Below are 25,951 nucleotides of genomic sequence, written 5' to 3'. Positions count from 1 at the left end.
TAAAACTAAAATAACTGCTGTACTATGCAGGAAACCCTTCTGTGTCTATCACCTTATGGGGAGTAAGATTTTTCCCATCTCGAGCATTGTAATATTAAAATTAACTGGATCCATTTACCTTTGTCACAGATAGAAATGAAGCACCAGCAGCATTGAATCAAAACCACAGCTCAGGGATTTTAACTTAATTCATGTTACAAATACTTGAAAATAAAATACAAAACAGCCTGCCTGAAATTCAGTCAGGCAGAGCAGCATTAGGAAGGAAATGGTTAACAGGAATATCCTGAACTGATATAAACCCAAGGTAAATAGTGAACACTGGGGAGAAGGCGGGGGGAGAAATGTTACTTGCAAGGTTTTCCATCAGTAAGTAGATGACAAAAGGTTATATAATTGGTTTAATACTTTCAGTTTTCCATTTATCTTATGTATCTGACAGAACAAAAATAGGACAATCTGTGATAGGATAATTGCATACTGAAGGGTAATTCAAACAGGGAATGAATATGATAAAAATCACACTGAACCAACTAATCACTAAGAAAAGCAATGAGACAGAAAGATAAAAAATCATCCAGAATATTAAGGGGGAGAAGGGAGAAGAGTTCACATGTGATTAGTAGCTTCAAATAAGTTCATATGTTTGAAAGCATCAAGCAGAACTATAAAAAAAACCTCCACAAAAACTCATTCTTCTTGGCCTTTTCTACAAATCAAACACTTTATGTACTATGAATTTTTGAACATTTTTCAGAGTGCTACATCTGCTAATACCTGAAGAAGTATGTTTAGCCCAAAATGCTTTTGGATAAAACATTTTAGTCAACAATGGATTTTGATGTGTACTTGAAGCAAATTTGCTCAGTGGTGTAGGGTAACAATTTGGGCTAATATTGGAACACATTTTCTGAGTCCTTGGACTTGCAGCCTCACGATCATGTCCCCATTATTTCTAAGGCTGAGGGATATTTTGTATGGTATTATTCATTTAGCACTTCCTTCAACATCACCACCAATATACCTGACATATTACTCTGAATTCTACATTTCAGTGCTCTTGCACAAGTTTCCATCAAAAGCTTATGTCAAAATTCAAGTGTTTTAGAGCCAAGATGATCCAGTACCAGGATGGAATAGAGCTCTTAAGTGTGGAGGAGTTTTCTAATTCCCATCTCACCTCCCCAGATACAAGGGGAAAATTAGTTGTGATGAACCAAGGACAAAATTTATGCAAAACCTGCATTGTACCAAAGGATTTTGTACTTCTTAGGATGAAAATTGCCAAGCACTATTTACTACCAGAACAGAATGGGTCACTCTTTACATCTCTAGCATCAAGAAGGACCAATTTATATAATTATGCAAAAATTAAGAGCTAAATTGGAAAGTATACTAAACAGATCATTTTTTAAAAGAAGTGACCCTGTTCAAACCACATTTTTAGATTCCTTTCCAAAGATGGAAACCTTCCAAAAAGGCTCTGGATTTCAGTCACTTTTTCCAGCACTAAAATCCATTCACCCAAGATTACACGCATGGTTTGACTTCACGGAATTTGGGCTTGTTTTTACTCAGAGCATGGTGGTCTATATTGACCCCGTATATTTTTTTCCCTCTTTAGATAAAAACACCATCTGTATGAAGAGACCAAACCTGTTCTAAACATTTGTTACGAAGCTCTAATTGAGACACAAACTGCTCTTCCTTACCAGCACTCCTCCCTATGGAATTCTATTCCCTCACCAGCCAAGCGCGCAGCTCGCTGGTCACTTCTCGCTCTAAACAAGTGCTGCTCCAAGAATGCTCTGTTCACATTATGATCTCGGGGGAGCAGTTTTCTCTGCAAAGAAACAAGAAAAAGGGTCCTCCCCCTTCCCCAAGTCAATATTCTTCAGGCTTCTGGAAGCTGTTGCACACATATTAAAGTGTAGTTTTTCCTCTGAAAAACACATTGTAAAAATAGCGTTGCGGGGTTCCATGTTTATTGTCTTTCTCTGCTTCCCTGCCAAGTGAGCTCAGTTTTACAAGCTGAAATATGTTTTACTTCACTGCCAGCCCTGAAAATTCAACCTCTTAAATGTAGCCAAATTCCTTCCTCCCTTCTGCACCATAACAAATAATACCCGGCTGAGGGTGGAATTGTATCCTCAGTCCCACAAAAGGAATCCCTGTCCCTGGGTGATACCTCCAGCTCTGCAGTGCAGCCAGGAGCATCCTCAGCTCAACTGAGCAGCTAAGTCTGGCTGAAATAGAGCAGCTGATGGTAAACAGCATCACCATAATGTCCCGTGAGTTTCCTGATGGGGTGATGCCACAGGAGCTAATATTCCAGGCAGTCAGCTCAATTTCTAGCAAAGAATAATGCAAAAGGAAACCTACAACAAGATGATTTTTGTTTTTTACTCTTTAGACCACACACATTACAATAAACTCCTATTTGATATAATAAAACATAAAAATCTGAACTTTTATTTTTATTTTCTAGTAAGTCTAATAGACACCAAAGATATTACAAAAGGATCAGAATCGAGATAGAAAAATACAACAAAAAAAAGAAAAAAGCACAAAAATTTATAGATATACAGAGAATAGTCTAGTTATTCAGTGATCATTAATATGCTTCCTGAAGAGTGATGTAGTACTTACCACAATTAAACTGTTTACAATTTGAAGTGTTTGCATCTTTTTCTGAACTAAAGAACAGTTATTGAACTCAGATATGTTCCTGCAATACTATTTTTATAATAGTGAGCACTGATACTAAGTCTGCTTTGGTTGGATAGGTTAAAATCTAACATTTTAACCACATGCACTTAGGTTTTACTGCACACAAGTGATATTTTACAATTCATATTGGAAATTGGTAGTCCCAATCTCATTGCACACTCTTACATTTATCTATTGATGGCATGAGTAATTTAAATATATTCTCTTGAACACTGATCCTAAAATACTTCTGAAAGCTTTAGCATTTCCACTTCAGCACCTTCAATTGCTAGTACAGCCTTCAGAGCAGAGCCTAAACTATATATTTAGTTTTACATCATAGAAGGAAATAGCAGATTGATTTGCTGCTTACCCGTACGGCTTCAGATTTCTTATGAAACATTTCTTCCATATTCTTTGCTAACTTTTTCACAAGCTGAAGGCCATCAATTTCTTCTATTGCAACATCCTTCTCATATTCTTTGTATTTCTAAAAGAAGAAAAGAAAAATAGGGAAAAGTTACTCACAGGAAACCAGCTGAAATTTTGACAACTAATTATTCGTTTTATATTACACTTTTGCTGACATTCTTCATTTATCTGATGTTTATTTGCATGACAGCAGGCTGCTTTGTGCCAAGATGCTGTCATGGGGAGAGAACAACTGGATTAGAACCAGAAGTCCATTTAAAAAATAATAAAAATATTTATCTCGTGCACTGTAGGAAAACGATAACTCTCCTTCACAATGTTTAAATTACTCTTCCCCACAACTAAACCAGAGCCAAAAGAAAAGTAACAAAAAATCCTTGTATCGCCTCCAAAAATCATGTAAAAACAGTGATATGATTGGCAATCCCTATGGCTTAGCAACCTAGAATCCTCCTGAGCTGAACCTCCTGTAGATGCCTGTTTCACAAGCTTTATACAACACTTACATTAGGAGTACTCACACTGCAAGCTTATCTAGACATGCAAAGAAAAGCCTAAACAATGCACATCAACTTGAGCCTTCATCCAAACACAAGCACCAAAGCATCCTTTATCCAACATGATGAGCGTTACCACGTTTCACAATGTGAATAACTCTCAGAATACCTAAGCACTAAAAATATATTCAAAACAAGTTTTATCCTCTATTTTCTGCATGCCAATCCTTTTTTGTCCTCATCAGTGTTTATAAGGAAGCTTTGTAAGAATTAATTATCAAAATTAATTTAAGGCTGAGAACATTCTTCTTCCCCACATTATTCCACTGCAGCCTGTGCTGTAAGAACTTCTGGCTTCCACTCTGGCCATTGTCCCTCTCTCTCTCTCAAACACACCCAGCTGTGTTGAACTGATCAGTGCCCATCAGCAAACCCTTCACCTGACCATAAACTGCACCTCCATGACACAGGAGGGAGAAGGGAGGCACACCAGCCCCCTGCCCATTAGCCCTGTGTGCCAAAAATATCTCCCCAGCCTCTGCAGCAGACTCCTGGGACAACCCACAGTGTTCAAGTGAATAAAATCAAATGGTGTAATTTTAAAAAATTATCATTAAAATTTGCCTGCAGAATGATGATTCTTATAGAACTCCAGAGAGACAATGGAGAACAAGGTGAGCAAAAACAGTGGTTCAAAGCACCGGGATGAATAATAAAATGTTCAAAACAGTGAATAAACCAGGACCAGTTATGTGCTGGCTGGTGATGCAAGAAAGGACTTTTTTGTTAAGAGAATGCCTGTACATGTTGTACCCATTTCCCCCAACAAAACTAATTTTGAAGATAAACTGACACTTTGTACTTCCTTTAAACTTTACACTTCTCCGTAAAAACTTGTGTGAATGTTTTGATAATGAAAAAATATTTAATAAAACATAATTTGCAGACAATTTTGGAACAAAGTTAAAAATACAAAGCTTCAGTAAATATTATGGGCAATTTTTTAATATATGTAATTTCAGCAATAATTTCATTTTTCCACATTTTTACCTGCCATTAATCTCTAGTTTGAGACCTTAATAGCAATCTAGCAACCTAAGAAACCTCAAACACACTCCTTGCATTTTACTCCCTCAAGGCAGGCAGGGAGATTTGGGTTTTTCTCCTCTTTGATCTGCACTTAGATAAAATCAACAGAGTTCTGATTTCAATTCTTGAAGTCCATTTATGCCATTACTAGAGATAAAAGGGATTTTTCTAAAATAGAAAAATACACTTTTTTTTATTCACTGGAGAAAATATCAGAACAGAGTAGACAAGAGAGGCAAATGCAATTGTAACAAACACCATGATAAAATGCAGTAAATGATCAGTAAACTGAAAACACTGCCAGTTAATTAATGATGTCAATGACTGTCCACATCCCACAGGATTTGAAGCTCTGGAGAATTTAAAACAAATCAAGTACAAATTTGAATCACTTATTTCCAGCTGCAGAGATCATGTTCAACATATCACCTCCTGATAAAAATGTTTCCTTTAAACTTGACCTTTGAGTTTTTAGAAAGTGTTCTAAAATGCAGCACTTGAAGAGACAGCTTTCAGGTTATCAGATTTATTGATTTAAGCTTTGCCATTGAGTGAAGAAAGCCAGGCAATTATTCACTGCATTTGCCTGAAAACTGAATGGAGCTGTTGAAATCCACAACATTTTCTAGGCACACAGAACCCTACCACATGGTCTATTAGGCTCTTGTGAAAGCATATTAAAAAGCCACACTTCTGAATGGTGAGTAACTGGTGCTTTTGAAAACTAAAAATAACTTGCGCTCAAAAGAGATGTGAATGATTTCTTAACTGATAATTTATAATCTTATAATTATGCCAGTTCATAGTAAATAAATGCATTTTTTCATAATTCAAATGCCCAAGTTCCAACACAAAAGAATAAATGGGAAGAAACAGAAGATATTATTTCAGATCTATTTGAAAAGACCCCACATTTTGCATGGTGTGCAACTCTACTCAGTTGCTGGAAACCTTCAAGAACATTTGCAACAAAACTAGGAGAGCTTACGTGGTCTGCAAGACCCTGGCAACCAAAAGGTTTATGTATTACATATTTTATATTTGAAATTTCACTGCCATTAAAAAAGAAGAACTTCTATCATTTTCTCAGCCATCATCAGAATGTTTCAAAACAGGAAAATTATGTGGTTGGAAAAAACTTCCAGCTGTTTTTCTCTCCTGGTGCCTGGAGAGGAGAGGTGCCAGCCTGACCTGGGTGCGTCTGTGCCCTCGGTGCTCACTCTGCAGGATGCTGGGGTTTATATTCCACGTACAAAGAACCTGATTTTATAGCAACTCTCAATACAAGAAACCTGAACCACAGGATAGTGAAAAAAACAAAACAAAACCAAAATAAAACCACAACAAAGGCCGTCATTAATACTGCATTCCCTTTCTTTCACTGCAGAGATTTCTGACCTCCAGGCCCTCGTCCCTTCCTCACCACTATATTTTTACATATTAAAATTTAGTTTAAGTTTCAATAAATTAAAACAGCAATTATATAGTCTGAATTACAGTTGAAAATTTTAAAAAATTAAATTATTATATTTTGATATCATCTTGAGAAAGCAGCGTGGCACTATTGTTCCAGTTAAGCAAAACGAGTAGCAGAAAAAACCAAGCTTTTGGGCCAGGCTGGCCTTTATACTCCAGACTTGCAAACTACCTTGTTGCACTGCTGTTATGAAGGTGCTCATACAAGCAGTGCCTTAAATTACCATTTCCCTTCTCTGTAAAAATAATGAAGCTGATGAGAAAGTTATTTTGTTTTATTAAAAAAAAAATTCAACCCTTAGGCTTTTTCAATCTTCCCTAATTTTACTTCATTGAGAGATACTGACAATTCTCATAATTTGTAACATAGGCAATACATGTGTATTGTTATTTTAAAAAAGAGAAAACAGCTCTAACTTTGCTATAAACAATTGACTTGCTAAAAAAAGTGCATGAAATATTAGAGGCATAGTTGGAAATTTCTTCTGATAAATGAATTTCCAATTGCCTAGAAGATGAAGCAGGTACAACTTCTAATTTGCTGCATGATAAAAAAAATACTTGAAATGCTGATTCTGTCAGCTTGCAAAAATCAGCATTTGGTAAGAAATTCTCTAGAGAGACAAGAACATTTATCATTTGAGAAAGCCCACAAAAAATACATTATTTCTTCAGTATCTGTTTTACCAGATCATTTCACATAAGCACCGGGGAAAGACAGACAGTATTTCACTGTCAGAACCCTTAATGCTTTTATGTTTTTCATGGTTTAGGTGTGGGGGGTATTTTTTCTTGGTAAATTATCATCTAGAAATAACAAACCAAAAAAGCTATCTGTACAAAACTCAGATCAGAAGTGTTTAATGCAATCTAAATACTTGGCACTGAAAGAACAACACAAACACACAAAAACCAAGAACAAAAAAAATAGCAAAGAATCCCCCCAAACAAGCAAAACCAAAGCAAAGTTAAACCACAGCAAAACCCACAGAGTTTGAGTGACCAAGGCAGGAAAAGAAGTCCACTCCTGAAGCAAGACTATTGGCTACAGCACAATTTTTTCCCCATTTCTTTTTATTCTAAAGAGAAACATGCTCTTTGTGCTCCTATTTGTATCTAATTCTATCAAGTCTTATCAAAATCAAGATATTCACCTTTGTGCTGCAAACAAAAATATTTCAAGTTACTTACATGTGTGTACACCATCCTTAGTCTCACTCTTTCAAAAGGGCTCTGGTTGCTTTGTACATCTGCAGAACACTACCCATTTATGATGAAAATTCTTCCCACTCCCTGGGATTTTCAGAGCCAGTAAATACCACTACCATCCTGATTAAAGAAAGGAATTCGACAGGAATCTTGCAATAATACTTTAAAAGTCATCTCTCTGTGTTGCCCATTTGGAGCTGTTAGCTGCCTCTGAGGTGCATTTGTAGCTCTACTGCACACACTTCACAAATGTTGCTGGTTGAGAGATTTTGTCACAGGCATGTTAAAACTATATGTGCATATATACATTTTATGTTTTATAATGAAAAAGCAGAACCAGCACGCAAATGGCAGATCAAATATCCAATCTATCCATTGTTTCCATGAAAAAATTAAGTGTGTGTTTACTCCACGCCATTTTCAAAAAACCACTTTCAGATGTTCAAGCCTCAACATTGCGAATGTAAAGAGAGATTGCAGAAACATACACTTTTGATTAAATCACCAACTTTTGATTTCAATTAATATCTCTGGCCCAGCAGAAAGGCTGTGCTATGCAGTGCTTGAGCTGTTTAGATTTGCTCCACTCCCTCTGCCATGCAAGCCCTGACTCCCTTCAGAGCCAGTGCTGGACTGAAGGACCACGGGAGTTCATAAACTTATTAGAATTATTTTGATTCTATATTTGAGATATCCCAACAATCAGATGTAATTAATGAGACTGAAAGGCTGCAAAAAGCTTGCAGCTGATCGATTTGCAGCTGTTCAAGTGGTTTCTTTAGTTCCAGAGTCAAAAGTTATGCCTCAGACCTGACCGTATTCTTTACCCCTAAATGCATGAATTTATCACTGAAGTTGACTTTCCTAGCTGAAGTAGCCTTGAATTTTTATGTCAAATTCTTTTAAATTGTAGAGATCAGAAGGCTGATAATAAACTACTCTTCTATGCATAAAGAAATTAATTTTTCTTTCAATAATCTATTCTTCATTGCAATCTAACATTACACCCCTTCATTTTTCTTTACTCCTCTTAATGTATAACAATTTTTATACTTGTTTTTTCTCGCACAACAGCACAATTTTTTTGTTTTATGTCATGTATTCAGGTGTTTTAAAAATACTTCTTCCTCTTTGCACTTTATATAGGTTTTGGTTTTATGGGCTTCCTAAATTCTAGAACCCAAAACCTGCCATATACATGGAGCAAACTCAAAATGTCTCATTAGTTGCTGTCTTACCCCATTAACAGTTCTGTTGAAATTGAAAAAGCCTATGCACAGAGCAGGGACTATAACAAAACATGGCTTTGGGCTTTGAATCAAAATAAATATAAATTATTCTTCATCTGGAAAATTTATCACAGCATTTTATAAGACAATATCCATATTCAAATTGATGGGACAAAACCAGTGACAATTCCAACCTTATTTGGCATGAACTCTTGCACTGCTCTACCATATAGCACACATCCCTTCTGCATGTGGGAGATGGTAGAGCAACTCCCAGGAGAAGATTTAAAATTATCCAGCACAGCCTCTGAATGCCTCATTAGAGCTGAGGGGTCACTAACCATGTATGCACGGCTGGAATAAACCCGACTGGAAGCCAAATAAAAACCCTTCTCCAGCATCACATGTGCATGTGAGGGGGAGGCTGAGCTTTTCCACTGAGCAGAAGGGTACTCAGATGGCACAGGCACAGCAGAGATATCAAATACAGATGGTGCACTCCTCCGACAGACTCATCTGTGAATCTCTTATTCCTACAAGATTTTGTATTTCCCCTTATCACACTGACCCCGTGGTGGGGTGTCTTTTTTAGAGAGCCACTGTTATGCTGCTATCTGGTCCTCCTGATCCTAAAATGTATTCATTCAGTGGAGCAACTTTAACAAAAGAAACAACTATGGTTCTTTTATTTTGTTGTTGAACAAAATTTTAGTTTAGAGTTGGTAAAAAATTTTACAGTCACAGAGTTTCAAAGATTTTATAAAATATGTATCTATCAAAATCTCCAGGTAGAAGAGGATATTGGGCTATCCTTAAATCCAGTGATGTGCCCAACATTACACAAGAGCTCAGAACTATAAAGAACAAGCTTTCTTGGTTATTCTTCCAATGCCCTGCCCAATAAGCCACAGTCAGCTTTGTTAACTTCCTTTTGATCTGCATGGCAAGATGAATCACATCAGCACACTTCTCTTCACCTTGACATTAGAGAACTCCTTAGTAATTGAGAGTTTGTGTTACACCACATTACACACTCCTATTAACCTTTCCTGAACCTCTTTGTGTTGATGAAATCCATCAGCAATGCCCAGTGTGATGGCACACTCATTTTCTGCAGAGAAATTCTTGCTCACTTCATCAAACAAATCCTAGGAGCTCTGGATTAGCCCATCGATTTGACTCTCACACACACTGGCATCTGAGGAACTCCTGTTGCCTCAATGTCCAGTTTGGTTACTTCACAAAATACACTTTAAATACAAAATATTGGAATATTTTTTGCATACTACTTTACTGTGATTAGCTACTCAGTGCTGTTCCTGGTGCGTTCTAGGCAAGGATCAGCTGTCCTGGGAAATTTGTCATCAGCAGCAGACTTGACAAGGATAGTTACTGCTTTCCTTACAAAATAACTTTACACATTGAAATCACTGCAAGGGCACTATACCCCCAGCATATTTAATCTTTACAAAGATATTTACTTCTGACCTATTTTTACCTCATGGCTATATGTAAATGCCACAAACCAAATCCATTAAAGCATTAAGCTGAATGATCATCAAAACCAAATAACCCAACTCCTGATTTAGCAACATTGCTCTGCCCCATCTGTGAAATGCCACACAAGGTGTCTCCTTGAACTTTCCACAACTAGATATGTTTATGTCTATCTATATATAAACATATATAGCAACTATATAACTGAAAATACCATGTAAAGAGCATTAATTCGAAGGGTCTTCAATACAACCACGGTTAAAACAGCTGAGCTAGGAGGAGAAGATAAAAGCTACTCTACCACATCATAAATACAATTTTCATTTTACAATTTTACTTCTCATCATAAATACAATTTTAGAAAGGCAGTCACATTGCTGATGCATAAATTATAACATCTAATAAATAGAAGGATAAGGAAACACACTCCAGGAGGTTCAAATGCCTGCTCTCCGAGATTAATTCAGCATTTTAACTTTTATCTGAAGTAGCTAATGGAAAAAAAAATCACGACAAATGGGTGATCCAAATAACTAGTAAGGCAATCTAACTCTGAGCAAACAGAAATTCCTACATTCCTATCTTTAACTAAGTTGCTTTGGTCAGTGCTAACCACAGTAACAAATGTTTGGCAAGGTTTGCCTGGCTGCTGCCTGCAGAGCCCATGGCAGAGGCACCTGGGAGTCCTTCACAGGAGGGTCACCTCACCAGCTTTCCTGAATATGAATTTAATCATAACTGAAAATAGCTGAAAAATCAATTATTGTCTTGCAAATTCTTTCAGACATCTGAAACATCTCCACAGGCCAGCGAGGATGTTTCAAGAACTAGTTAACAAAGGCTATTAAAAGCTGCTTTGGAAATATATTTCACAGAAGCTGTCTATACAATTACCCACACCTTTGCTTCTATTTTAGAAAAGAACATAAAGCCCTCATTTAAACTGAAAAAGAACATTCTGGAACTGCCCTGGAGTCTCCTTTTTCCATAAGACTGTTCTGGATACTCTTGAAAACTCACTATTTCAAGTGATATAGTGAGTATATCAAGTCAGTATTTCACATTAACTGCTTTACATAAGGAACAAAACACCTATCAGTATAAATTTGCAGAATTAAACACATTCAGAGGCTGTGTTCATCCAGGGCAAAGCCTTTACTATATTTTCAGGTGAAAGTAAGTAGTTTAAAAGCATGAACAATTAATCTGTACCTCACAAAACACTGAAGCAATCTGAGAATGCAATCCTTTCACCCCGGGCATTTATTCTAAGCCACAAGATTCAGAAGTAGGTAACCTGACAATTCACTGCCATCACTAATTCTCAGCAGGGATGAGATACTACAACATTTTCTTTTGTACACAAAGCTGCTTTAGTTTTCTCCAAAAGCCTCTATGGTCTCTGGAAACAAGAACAGCCAAAGAGACAACTTAATTTGTGCAGTAAGGTCACAGGATACAACCACAAATTATTTTTTTTTTCAATCAGACATTCTGGTAATTTTCTTTTTTCTCTTTACACTCCTCTTATCACTGAATATCTCTTTCTGTCCTTAATCTTCCCCCTTGATCTATGCCTGCCTTACACCAAGCTCTTCTACCAGGTTTTGCAATTTCTATAGACTTTTTTAGACACCACTTATTTTCCATCTAAGAAAAATTACACAATTGGTTTCTCAGCCTTCATAGTTGCCCCTAAAACAGCAATAAAATAAAATGAGCAGCCAAGAAAACTTGAAATAAAATGGAATGTAAGCAGAAGAAAAAAAAAAAAAGAAAAAAAAAAGAAAAAAAAAAAAGAAGTGTGTTCCAAGACAAACCTATGCTTAGTAATATCCATGCCTTTTGAGAAGGTCCAAAAGCACTGCTTTTAAGAATCTCTAATGGCTTTTGTTCCTCAGAAAAAGAAACACAATCTTCTCAGGACACAAATTATGTTTTGCAATGTTCTCTACCATGAACATTTGTCTGCTTGGATACCTCTAAACCATTGTGTGGTACCTTCAACATTAACTCTTAAATGAGCTTTATATTTCATTGTTTGTCACTCTGAAGGACGTGGCATTGATCCCTGCTGCTCTGGCTCATCATTGCACTTTTCTGTACTCACCTGATAAAAGTATTTCTATTGATTTAGTGCTTCAGAGAAGTGTCAGAACACTACAGATCAAAGGGGAATTTTAATAACAAGAAAAAGCTTAACATCTGAATACCTGAATTTGGGTACCTAAATTTAGGCTCTCAATTCTTCAGCTCATGACTGAACATTAAAAATTACTATGTTTTCAAAAATCTGTACTCTCCTCAGTTACATCAAAGCCAGCAACATCAGTCTATTCTCAGCATCTGTGAAAGTCAGACCACCTGCATGTGGTCTGGGTGCAGATGCCTTGAAAAGAAGTCAGTAAGTTGCCCATTAAAAAAGAAAAAAATATTTGGGAACCTAACTATAGCATTTGGCACAGCCTGGAAGTGTGAAAACATATCTGTGGTTTTGCCACACAAGCTAATGCTTTTCTCTTCCATATGTGATTCCCAGTCACTTATAAAACTTCAAAGACAGAGTAGAGGATGCCCAGCCTTTCTGTATCCTTCTAGAGAGCAGTATATCCATCATGATTTCCTTCAAACCTTCACAAAACAAGCTGGTGAACAGACAAGGACAAACAAAGGGTTAAAGTTCAACTGCCAAACCACCCTTAATCCAATATTTAATAACTGCCTTTGAAAGGCTGTAATATGATATAAACTAATGCCCTGTACAGCAGAACTTGTGCAGATCCTTTTCTCTCTGGACCATTTAGCTGTGAGAGTCTTAGATTGGCATCTGGCATGCTGGCTGTCAATATGTTTTTCCCTCACAGAGTTTTTTCTCTCTCACACTTTTAAAAATGACACTTGAAACCTCATTAAGGAAAAGTCCTGTGCTTCAAAATCCCAGCCAGAGTTCTGTTTGCAGCTCTTTCTTTGGTTTGCTTTTTGATTTTTCTTGGGGTTTTATTGTGGGTTCTTTTTTTTTTTTTTTTTGGGGGGGGGGGTGGTGGTGGATGGGGGGTTGTTTGCTTGTTTTGGGGTTTGTTTTGTTTTTGGCTGTTTTGGGTTTTTATGGAAATGGGATGAATACTTTTTACAGTAGTAACCTTTACACCATATCATACCCACATGTAGGTATTCCCAAACATCACTGCAAAGAGTAAATAAACCCTGAGCAATTTCAAATGTTGCAGAGAGGACTGAAGTACAGCAACCCCAATCTCTGCCTTTATTTCCTCCAAAAGGGAAAACTCAAGCTGGTTTTATTAATTGTACATAGCTGCCTAATGATATCACCTACATCAAAACCTATCATCCAAAATGAACCAGATTCAGACCCTCTACTCAGAAATTTGTGTAGTCTCTCACCTGTATTACAAACCTATCCTTTTTTCCTCTCTCAAAAATCCCACAAAAGTAAACAACAAAATAAGTTGGCTACCAAGCTGGAGACGATTTTTTTTTTTGTGTAAACCACAAGTCAGTACTTGATCAGATTGGAAGAATTTCAACAAATCATCAGCTCAGTTCCGTTTTTGAAAATGTAAAAGAAATTTGCCCAAATTAAATGTGAAGCAAACATATTTCAAGTTAAAACTCAGGGCACATTCTTTTTTCTACTACGTAGAGAGTTTTCTGTGTTCAGTTAGCAGTAAAATACCTACACAACACAAACATGGGATGCTGTTCACAGCACAAGTCACAGCTGAAATGGCCACAATATACAGAGCACCCCACAGAATTTCACAAAGCTTCAGCCCAAACACAGTAACACCACATCAGAAAGCTTCAGGTGCCTGCCCATGCAGATTAACATCACTTCAGAAGGCTGCAGGGGTCTTCCCTTGTTCTTCAGCCCAGCCTTTTATCCCCTCATGTTCCTGCAGTGCCCCTGTGTGCCCCCTGTTCCCTTTGGTGGTTGCTCAGAGCACCTGGGCACTCCCTGGCTCATTGCTGCCAGTGCTGCTCACCTGCTGCTCACAGCTGTGACACTGGGGATGAGCCCAGCCCACTCCCAATCACCACAAACCGTGCACCTGCAGATGCTTATTCAGCTTTTTCTGATTCTCAAAAAGAACAGAAACAGTGTTTTGTAATTTAGGAATTCATTACATTACCAACAGAGGTCATCTCACAAAAAAATATGTATTGCCTTTAGTAGCACCACAACAGATCATCACCCAAGTATATAGAAATAAACCATCTAACTCCAGAGTCTGTAATAGACTGCACAAACAAATACATTTATCAGAAAAAGTCAAGAGCTTTGGCACTAGAAAGGACCAAACAACAGCTTTGTTTTGCTTGGTCAATAAACCACTATTAATGATAATGTATCTATGAATTAAAGATGCATCAATCTGCATAGCAGAGAATAGAAGCCATGAATAACAGCCAAATCAATACTATGAAGTTGTAAAGAATACAGTGTGCTCTCCTTCAGGCTAATGGTAATTAATTTACTTTCCCTCCCTTCACACATGATAGGAAGCAAGCAAAAGAACATGGAACTCACATAAAAAATTTTTAATTATAAAATGAACATATATTGTTATCTCTTTACTGTATCTTTTCTGTTCATACATTTAGAGCACTTAAAAATATTAATTTATTTGCACATAGAAAAAACAGCTTGTGTTTTTGGGAGCATATGCACATACCAGCTGATATTTTCAAGTACTGCAATTTGAAAATTTGTTTCTTAAATAAAAGATCTTGCTCTGGTTAGGTTATTTGTTAGTATAAATGACCAATGCCTAAAGTTACATCTCTGCAGCACAAATACTCTCCCATCAATGTACCTCTAGAAATGTTCTAAGTCTTGTGTGGTTCAATATCCTATAATGGAAAGCCTTATCACTGAAAACTACATTTGCTTATGCTACAGCTTAGGGGTTTTTATTCAACTCCACTGTTAATTAAATAATGCCTTTCTTTGCAATTGCAAAAAAAAGACAAGGTTTAAGTGATCAGCATCTGATAGAGGAAGCCCCTTCTTAGGAAAAAAATATTTGGAGGTCCTGTTAATCCGATGGACTGTCTGTGGACCAGCAAGCTTCTAGGAGAGGAAACAAGATAAAGTTACTCATTCTCTGGTTTTAAAGAAAGTGTTGTTTCTAAAGAACAGAACTTAAATATTCATTGTGTTAAAGTCTTTCTAAGTACTGATTTTGTATATAGTAAACCTTAGGCTGCGGTGATTAACAGTGCATTTTCACAGACATGGAAATTAAAGTTTCCATTTTTAAAATATATCATTTGTGACAATGTTCAGCAAACTGCCATAAGCAGACTGCAACTATTTCATTCTTAATAAAAATACACAATTTCACTGAACCTCAGAACATCAAACAAAGGCACCACAATCACAGGTCATTGCAAGACAACCTATTGATAAATTCCTCAGTGAGCACCACAATGAAATGACCTTGGTGAACTGCATTCGGGCCTCTGAGCAGCAGAGTAATTAACATATACTGAAGTTAAAATCACGAGTGGTGCTATTAAAGCAGGCAGAACAAGTCAGCACATAAAGATAACTCTCTGTGAATTAGGGTCTCAGTGGTCATTTCACATCCTTCCCTGGTTCTGCAAAACTGCTGCCCCCAAACACAGAAAAGCTGAGTTCTGAGTCTGAGCTGACCTTGGGCTTTTCACTGTGCAAAACACTCCAAGTGGGGCCACATCTCCATCTTGTGAGCTTGCTGAAAGTTCTGCTGTGAAACATCATGCAAATAACCAAGGGAAAGGTACTCTCAGTTTCCAACATCAAATTCTGTCATGTTAACCTACTGAAAATTACCATTATTTAGACCTTCTTTAAACTCTACCCTGCACTATAAACACCCTTGAATTTACTTTCTCTTTTTTCACAACATTATTTGTCCCTTATTATTACAAACATACAAAGAATAGTGTACACTGATAAAATATAATTGTGGCAAGTGGACGTTGTGTTTGCATTTGGAGGCATGGCAGAGCCTGTGCTGCCTGCACAGCACTGCCAGAGGCACACATCTGTTTGTGCAGTTCTAGTTCAGTAGTTTAAGGAATGAAGTATCACCTCATTACAGAACTGCCATGTATGAGTGAATTTGTGGAGCTTGCCCTCCTCACAGTCAGACAGTTCTAATCTCCTTGCAAACCACAGTGGCAGCACAGAGATGGAGTGTTAAGCTTATCAGGCCTCATCTGTACCATCACCTACTTAGTTAAACCCAGGCCATCCATTTCTCTGTCATTTCTTTGTTCCTGAGGTGCCTGAATGCATAATAGCCACTGGCAAAAGATGCAAGATATCTTTAAAGACTTCAATAGAGCACCACCTACAATTTTTTTTTTTAAACACAGACTGAAAACAATTCACGGGGCCATTTTAATCATGGGTTGCACCACATGCATTTCTTCTTGCTCTAGAATTCTAACTTGTACAATCACCACATAACCTGTTATACAGAGTTATTAATTTATTTTATATTTACTTTCAATGTTTGCATAGAAATTCCTGACTCTGAAAAAGCTTGCATTCCTACCACAGTATCCCAGCTGAAGGGTTCTGATAACTGAAAATCCTACACGACTTGATATTCAACCACTCTTTTTGGACATCATCAAGTCTCCTGTCAGCAGGCAGACTCTGGGAGGGGACGAGGGGCATAAAAAGTGACTGCATCCTAAGCCTTGGGGGCTTCTTTTGAACTTGCCTTTGGAGTTTATGCTTTCACCTTGTGGGGGGCTTTTAGAATCCCACGCGTTTTGCCCTGGCCCAGCCTTTTTCCTCTCCTGCCCTCGCTGGCTCTTGCTCACCCTTGTGCCTGTCCTGCCTCCTGTGTCCCTGACCATCATCCTGCCTGCTTCTCTCTGTCCCTGCCTGGGCCACCCTGTCCCAGCTCCTGGCCCTGCTGCTCTGTCCCCCTGAGCGTGGCCAGCCCCACCACGGGACACGGACAGCACTCTGAGCTCCGCTTCTCCCTCTGGCTCCTCTCCCTTCCTCTCCCCCAGGCCTTTTCCATTTTCCTTCCTTCTTTCCTGGCTCTTCTAGCCCCCTTTCATTTGGGAAACTCCTTTTCCATCTCTTTCATTACCAAAGAACAGTTCTCACATACAATGCTTGCCTCGTTTGGCTTAATTTCATTCCCGACCATCCATTTTTAAAATCACTTTTTGCAGTTTCCCACTGCAGTGTCCCAGCAGAACGTAACAGATAGCTACCCCCAAACTCTCCTAAAGGGCATTTGAACAGGGAAATGGTAATTTCACAGCAACAGCACAAAGATACCTGCAAAACTGCACTAACACTTAGCTTGTGTGAGTTACTGAACTTTATTCATGATTTAATGGTGCCATCGTACATCTCTAGATGTTTCTAGAATACCCAAATCAAATGGATGCTAAATGATGCCTGAGCTGATAAGGGAACATTTTCTAGCCTTCAAAACAAACAAAAAACTGCACTGTTCATAATTTGCTTTGGCTCATTCTTCAATGGTTTTCTGCTCCAACTGGTGATGAAAAGTCAAACCACAAGAACACTGCCAATCAGGGCACCCATGTAAGTCCAAAAAATAAAATTATACATTTATAGGGAATAGTAAAAGAGAGCATTTAGTGCAACAAATTAGAAAATTTTGCAACAGTTTACATTAAAGAATTTTTCTTTGATTTCTGTCAATTTTACAGTTTTTCTGCCAATACTGCGTTTGAAAAAAAAAAAAAAAAACCAAGAAATAAGCATGCAAATATTCTAATCACACCCCTGGTCCTTTTATATTCTTGGTTCAAATGAAGAGTGTTTGGTGATTGCTTTAAATGAGATTTGTGGTTGGCAGAAACTTCTTCCCGAAACAACAAATAGAAAAATCACATGAACCCAACTTGCTTAACTATGTAAAAATCAGAGTTTAGGGGCCTCAGGGTTTGAGATAGGATAAATTAATAAAAGGGTCATTAGAAGTCCGGACAAAACAATATTTCTTAATAAAACAGTGGAGTAGAAATTGAAGAAAATTCAGAATATATACAGGATATGCTAAGAGTATCTGATCTCTTGTACTCAGTACTAGAAATGAAAACATTCTTCAGCAAACTAACCTTTTATCATACTGCCATGCTTTCCAGTAAAAACTTAACTATCAATTACCAGATTTAGAACTCTTTGATGACCCTGATAGCTGAGAAAATCTCTCTATGCATTAGGATCTCATGGCACAACAGACAGAGGATGTTCAAATTGCCACCATGTAGTTTTGAAGAGTGAATCACTTCACCCTAAACAGTTTCTCTCACATTTAGTGGTTACAGAAATCACCCATCCTCTATCCCTTTTGATGAACCATTGACATCTCACTCAGAATACCAGCATTAGATTATTTTCTTCTCTCCATCTGGTTCTGCTGGCCCAGTGGACAGGATTTCTTCTGGAAAAGAAAAGCCACATGGACAGAATGAGGTGAGTTTCTGTGAGGCCCTTCTAAAAGTCTCTGGTTCCTGTGGGATGACAAGAGGAGATGTGCCAAAGCACAAAGCAGCACAGCTGACAGAAGATAATGCCCCAGTGCAACTGCTCTTGGACATTTCACTGTTATTGCTTCTGTAATCTTCATCCTTTTGTTCCATTAATTAGCATGCAATGGCTATAATCCTGCCCAGAAAAACTCTTTGTTCCTAGATAATAATTCCACTAACAAGCAGAAACATTTCACAAATTCTATAACAACAAATGGGCAAAGGTCATAATCAGCTGGTCATCCCTGGCTTTCCTTGGAATTCTTCCATAATCCAAATTCTATATAGTATCAGTTAACATCATATGAAAGGATCAATAGGTTTAGAAAATATATATAATTCTATGACTATTAGAGCCTAACTTTTGCATATTTTCCATAATAATGTAATGGTTCCCTTCTGGTGTAAGAAGGTAAAGGTGAGTTTAAGGGGTATATATGTGGACCAGAAGAAAGGATAAAAAGTCCTGTTTTGCACAGTACACTGAGTCAGAACAAAGCATTGCTAAATGACAATTGGGAAGACAACACAAATCTCCTGAGCACTGCAGCTGTCTTCCCTGCACTGCAGCAGCCTTCTGATGGAATTATTTTAACTTTTCTGTTTCTTAATTTCTGCATTCATAAAACAAATTAAATTTGTGTTTCAGGAATAGTTTGATGCCAAAATTGCTATCATTCTTCAATATCCTTGTATAGATAAGATATATAAACATTTAAAACACATTATTCGTTTGTTCACTACAGTATTTACAAGATCTTCTGAATTAGTTTAAGAGGACCAGGTATTAGCATACAGCACAGAGCAAACTAAATAAGAATAAATAATATCCAAAAGTATCATTACATTTATTTCTACCCCAGCTGGCTTCTTAACAAACCAGATTATTGAAGCTGCCTCTGAAAATTGAGTTCCCATGAAAATATTTTGGCAAATAAAATGCTTGCTTGTTTCATAAAGCAGCACACACATTATATATACAATACTTCAGACATCCTTAGTGTTCCATTTCTTTCCCAGTAATTTATAGCATCCATGATTACACTCCTAATTATTTGTTGTTCTTCCAGTTACTGGTCCTGACTTGTCACCTTTCTTCAGGGCTGAACTGTAAAACAATTCCCATATTATTCCAGACAGAGTTTCACAAGTTGCATTAGAAGAAATAATTTTGTTCTATGATAAAACGTCTTCTAGACAGGCAGCATGTACTCATATTAATTTTTTTTCCTTTGAATACTATACTTTTAATTTTTTAAAGTGAGAGCCCACAGTACAATTCAAGTCTGATGTCAATTGTCTCTCTACAGCAGCTTTAACTTTTAGAATGTTGAACTGCCACACTATTAATAATTCCTTCAGAATTCAGCTTCCATTTTATAAATATATATTGAGAAAGAGAAGTATAACAACCATGCTTTGTAGTTCAAATATTACTGAGATAGAAACAATCTGTCTAGTTTCCAGAAACAGTTACAGTAAATAATAAAATTATCCATAGTATTAGGTTGCAGAGGAAAGAAAAACTCAAAGAGCATAAAAAGTTAAGCTTAAACATGTTTTCAAATATCAGTTATTTTACCAAAAAATACACCTTAATAATAGTCAGACTATACAGAAGCAGTTTTTTAAGTCCCTTGTTACTTGAGAATAACTACAGAAAATTTAATTCAAAGGGATTTTGGTTTTGCAGTAAAATTAGCATAAGTGAAATTTTGGGTTAAAATCAAAGCTACGTTCTTAGAATGTCCTGGTGGTTGAGATATTATCCTTGGATTTGAAAGAACTGGGATCAAGTCCCAGCTTTGCCACAGAGTTTTGCATAACCTTGAATTAGTCACTTAATTACTTGGTGCTTCTTTTCTCAAGGTATTAAACACAGATAATATTTCCATGGTCAGCTTCACCTTGTTTTCTGACAAATCAGGAAGAAAACAAAAATCTGTGAAAGACCCCAACAGTTTGCTACCAAGAACAATTTGTTTCAGGACTAAGTTTCTGTTCTGAAGCCTTGGCATCAGTCTCAGTTTGCATTGAGGGATCCCAAACACCAAAAATCCTAGGAAATACAATAAAAAAAGAATCAATAATAATAAAATTCCAGAAATAATATTTGTGTTATCTGTACTGTATCTGCATATGAGGCAAAGGCTCACAACATTGATTGTTAAAATAACACTAGCAAACTTCAAACCTAATATAAAAACAGAAGTATTTGGACTTTTCCATACATTACTATAGTTTCAGCACATACACTCTGTGTGTATGCAATGGAAAGAATACAGAATTCTGATTAAAACTTGAATCTGATGAAATAAAATGTACTTTTCATAATTCATATTCAAGAGAGACATATACAGCCTAAGAAACAACACTCGATGTAGCAAGAGCAGCCAGTACCTGATTCAGAAGAACTGATACATTGAAACAAACATAAGAAAATCTTCATTTTCTTCCACTAAATGTTTATGTACATAATCTGTTATTCAATTTGTAAAAAGAGATCCACTTTTTAGCCTATGATAAATATATATCATAAAGCACCGCAAGTACTTTATATCACTTAAAAATAAAAAACAATGATTCTTTGTATAAATCCCCTACTTTTATTTTTCCCAAAGAACCCTTAAGAGATGAACTGCATAGAAAAATATTTTCCAACCATTTATTTAAAAGCTGCGCAACTCCACAAGAAATCAACTGCAGTTAGAACCACAGCACTTATATTTTCTTTAAATTCCATAAAAGCATACATCTTGAGCCAAGACATGGCCAGTCTATGACAAGGTCACAGATTTTAAGCCTGGCTGATGAGCAGCTTTGCACACTTTAACAAGACAGCAATAAAACCACTCTAAGTATGGCTGGGATGTCAGTTTGCAGTAGTTTGAAAATGAAAGCTGTTATTGCTCCTCTCCTGAAGCTTGCAAGAAAGAGGGAACACGCTGGGAGCACAAAAGATGTCCTAATAGAAAAATGTGGGGACATACTGCACTGTTCACATGTTGAACAAGAAAAGAAAATCTCATGAATTTGGAATTAAGGGCCTCAAACAGAAATTAATTCTTCCTCTGAGTTCCAGTGATGGAGCACCAGAAACCACACCCAAGCTTCACATTTGAAATTTATGCCATGCTCAGAACCTCTCAGTGGAATTATGGATCTCTAATTCACCATTGTCACTATTTATTCTATACATTATGGTTCCCTGAATTTCTTTTTCACAAAGCATGCAGTGACATACTCATTAACCCTGGACCATTATGTACTGCATAAATCATCATTTCTTTTGTTCTAAAGCTGAGTGTGTAATCCACCCCAATGGAGAAACAACAAAATATAACTGCATAAGCAATTTTCTTGGATGCGAGGTTTCACTAGTCCAAAAATAATACAGCGAGTTCCACACAAACTCTCTGCTTTTCCTTTAATTTCCCATTCAAAAGTTGTAATAAACAAACAAAAAGGGGACAAGATATTCACATTATCTACCAAATCAAGCCACAATATTAACAGATCAAACATTTTATTAACCACAGCAAAAACCTCTGTGAAAATGAGGTACCAAAGTAAAATAAATGTTACTAAAATAGCTTGAAAGAAAGCGTGACTTGACTAACCTGTTTCATAATGCTAATGTGGGGGGAGAGGGGAAGGGGTCTGAAAAAAAGGCATTTAATTAGCCCACAAAAGCCTTCAGGTAGGAGTGGATGAATCTTTTTTTAGGGTCTTTTTCCCCCATAAATCTGAGGTGAATTGCTTAATGCATAGTATGCAAGTGTTCTAAATCACTTTAAACTAAAAGAAATTTGCATACAGTACGTGATCCATTCCTGCAAACCCTCCTTCACCTACTTGATCAAACTGCCAGCAGTTTGTGCAAACAGTAATCACAGGAGGAGCAGTTGCCATAAAAAGATTTTACACTTTAAAGCCTATGTAGGAAGCATGAAATAAAAAGTCCACAATAGCTAAAGTAGTATGAAATATAACAACCTGTAATTCAAGCAGCAGCAAGAATCAGACTTATATACAATCTAAATGCAATATAATGTAAAGAGTAGAATGTTACTGCAACCAAATAAAGGCTGTGGGTGATCTGCATGAACCCCCAAACTGCAGAGGTACTGCAGTAAACAGTATTTCATAGAACTTCACTGAGGGCTAACAAGAAAGTTTAATATCATTTCTGTTTGCTAAACCTTTAAAATGTAATTGACCCCCTCTGAAGTTTTTACTTACTGCAGTTTATGAAAAAGGTGAGAGGTTTCAAAACATGGTTTTCCTATAAAATCCTATAACCAGAGGACAGTAATTTGACTTAACTGCTTTCATCAATTTCAATTAATCTAAAAATAAGAATCCTTCACTGAACTATGTATTTCAGATTTGTGTTCTATTTAATAAAAAAAAAAATCAGTTTTCTTTCCTTTTAAGAATTCACCCAACAATTATAAATTTAGTGAAAATCATGCTCTTTTTTAGGACCTGATACTGAATTTCCAATTGCTGAAGAGGCTGCAGTCCTCTCACTTGCAATTTTGTTTGAGAGCTACAAGTCTAAAAGTGTACCCATCTTCTCCTTGAAAAACCACTGAAAATACAGAATCTTTAAATTCTAGCTTGAAATGTCAGTCATCTGTATACAGAAATTCATCTGTATTTACTCTATGGAGTATTGATCCAGATCCAGAGTGACTATACTTTACCATGACAATTTGGTTACCTGCTCCATAAATCTGCCACTGAAACTTTCTTGTTGGAAACAAATCCACACACAGGCACGATGGCTGCTTTTCAACCCACAACAACCAGATTCATTTCCACATACATTTTTTTATATATTTCCACATCCTTCCAGTGTAAATTGTCCATTTCATGCACTAAATCTTTATGCTCTCCCATAAAAAAGGAGAAATGGTGAAGTCTCAGTTTTGAACTATTTTTAAAACTACAGATACATAGTGCAATATATATGTATGTGTATATATATATGCATACAAGTGAACTTGTTTCACTATTATTTTCAGGCCTGACACTAAGTCTGGTAAAGAATCAGAGCTTTTCAACTTAGAGCAGAACACTAGATTATATGCATTACCTTCAGCTATCCACATAGATAACAACCAGATTGAGGAATGTTCAATGGCAAACTGAATCAGGAGGATAAACATGAAACCACATCAAACCTCAATGTACTTCTGTGGCACGGAGCGTTGTCATCCTGTGCAGGCTGCTGAGGGGGCTCCCTTCACCCTGTGGCTGTTCCACCTGCATGGCTCCATCCCACAGCCAAGGCAAGTTCTGGCAGCACTCTGAGGTTTGCTGGGGAGCTCTCGTGGTGCCAAACCAGCTCAGACAGCTCTGGCCCTGCTGTCCTGGTGCTCAGAGCAAGGCAGGAGCTCTCAGCCCCAGCTCAGCCCGTGGCCAGCAGAGCTCAGCCCGTGGCCAGCAGAGCTCAGCCCGTGGCCAGCAGAGCTCAGCCCGTGGCCAGCAGAGCTCAGCCCGTGGCCGGCAGAGCTCAGCCCATGGCCAGCAGAGCTCAGCCCGTGGCCAGCAGAGCTCAGCCCGTGGCCAGCAGAGCTCAGCCCGTGGCCAGCAGAGCTCAGCCCGTGGCCAGCAGAGCTCAGCCCGTGGCCAGCAGAGCTCAGCCCAGCTGCTCACAGCTGGCCCAGCATCTCCCTCTTGCGCTGTGCTCCACCTGCTCCTGTGCCAGGACAATCCAGGAGCTCCGAGCCAGGAAATCCAGCTGGGAATTTCCTAGGCCAGGGCTGAGGGTGTGCCCCGATGGGTGCTGCCTGCCAGGGCTCAGACCCAGAGCAGGATAACTCCAGCACTGCCACCAGGGCCACCATCCCAGAGGCAGAGCCCAGGGACAAAGCCCTGCAGCAGAAGAGGGAGGAGCACTGGTTCCCACTGTGCACAGACCAAATGCCAGCAGAACCTCCAGCCTCCATCAGAGTTTACAGCCCCCCGTGCCCAATGGCTTTCAACAAGCACTCCAGATTTTCAAAATTAACTCGCTTCAGCTTTACTCCCCAAATGCATGGAGTAAGGGGGGAAGTAATTCCTACTTATAGACTAAGCTTTAGGTAGACAATTGGCAGCTGACAGGGAGTATTTTGTGACCGTGCCAGATGAATAACCAGTACCTGTGAGAAACAGATTTAGGACCATCAAGTCAAGTGAATGAAGGCAGATTTTTTTATCCATTTTTCTCACAAGTTTTAATCATACAATGCATTAAATGTGCCTACATTTATATTATCCAGGATTAAAGTATAAATAGGGAAAGAAAGGAGAATTTCTGAAAACTAGCATACATATGCAGGCATACAAGTTTTTTAGAAAAAGTGATTTCCAGTTCTGAGACAAACTTAATCCTCAAATCTGCTAATCCGATCAAAGCATTTATATACTGAGCACTTGCTACTTCAAATATATCTGTTGGGAATGGAGACAAAATTCTGGTTTAAAGGCAGCCTTTGGTTCAGTTTCAATAACACACTCAGGTTTCATAACTGTGCCAGATCCAGGGCGTCAATAGCCACAACTTCCCTCTGTCCAAGTATTTTCCACTCAGAAGTATTCAGTTGTTTTTCTTTATAGCTGCTTCCTTCCTTTATTTTTTTAAAGCAACCTGCTCCAAGTAGGCAGTTTTTTATGCAAGAAGGGTGAATTTCCACTGTGCAACAAAGTGCAAAATAGACTTCAGCTGTAGCATAACAATGCAAAGGGGAAAAAAACCACCAAGGTACACCTGGCAGAGATCTTGTAGAGAGAATCATTATTTCTTTAAATGATCAACAAGATTTGGGCAGTAGACAAGTAAAAAACCTCTCAGAATTTCAGGTTCATGTAATATTTTCATTTTTATAATGTTAAGTAGATAAGTACATAGCCTTCACTAAAGAACAGATATAAAGTCAGCAAATAAAAAGAACAAATGACTAGTTAAGCCTACAAAATGTTGGGTGATTTATCATGCAAATGTTTGCATAAATATTTTCCTGACAGTAGTTACATTAACACTAGCTACAAATGATAGCAGAGTTTTTACATAGCAAACACCATCAAATAAATTGAAGTTTTAAGCTTTGATACTTTAAAATTCTTTTTCTCTTTTAAAAATCAGCATGAGGGTAAATACATTTGCCTGCTAAGGCTCAGAAAATAGCAAGTTCTGTTTTTTTTTCCCATCTATCTAAATTTGGTTTGATTTTAATTTTTGAAGAAGAAATAACCAGTTTTTGTTAAAACTGTTTAGGCATAAAC

At 37.5% G+C, this 25,951-nt stretch overlaps 1 protein-coding gene across 6 annotated transcripts in view; it reads right to left on the bottom strand.

Annotated features, from left to right (window-relative positions):
* The window catches only part of CACNA2D3 (calcium voltage-gated channel auxiliary subunit alpha2delta 3), a 400,132-nt gene that overhangs the window by 304,604 nt on the left and 69,577 nt on the right, over positions 1 to 25,951 (bottom strand). For 5 of the 6 annotated variants that reach the window (XM_021532923.2, XM_021532931.3, XM_021532906.3 and 2 more), the window contains exon 3: positions 3,083 to 3,199. In XM_021532923.2, coding sequence (XP_021388598.2) covers positions 3,083 to 3,199 — 117 coding nt within the window. Of the gene's footprint in view, positions 1 to 3,082; positions 3,200 to 7,394; positions 7,421 to 25,951 lie in introns of those variants that run through there. The other variant, XM_021532938.2, reaches the window with a different exon arrangement.

This window comes from Lonchura striata, chromosome 12 (assembly GCF_046129695.1).
Source record: "Lonchura striata isolate bLonStr1 chromosome 12, bLonStr1.mat, whole genome shotgun sequence".
In the NCBI taxonomy this organism is placed as follows: domain Eukaryota; kingdom Metazoa; phylum Chordata; class Aves; order Passeriformes; family Estrildidae; genus Lonchura; species Lonchura striata.
Note: the sequence above shows the minus strand (reverse complement) of the source record. Positions and strands in the feature narration are given on the sequence as shown.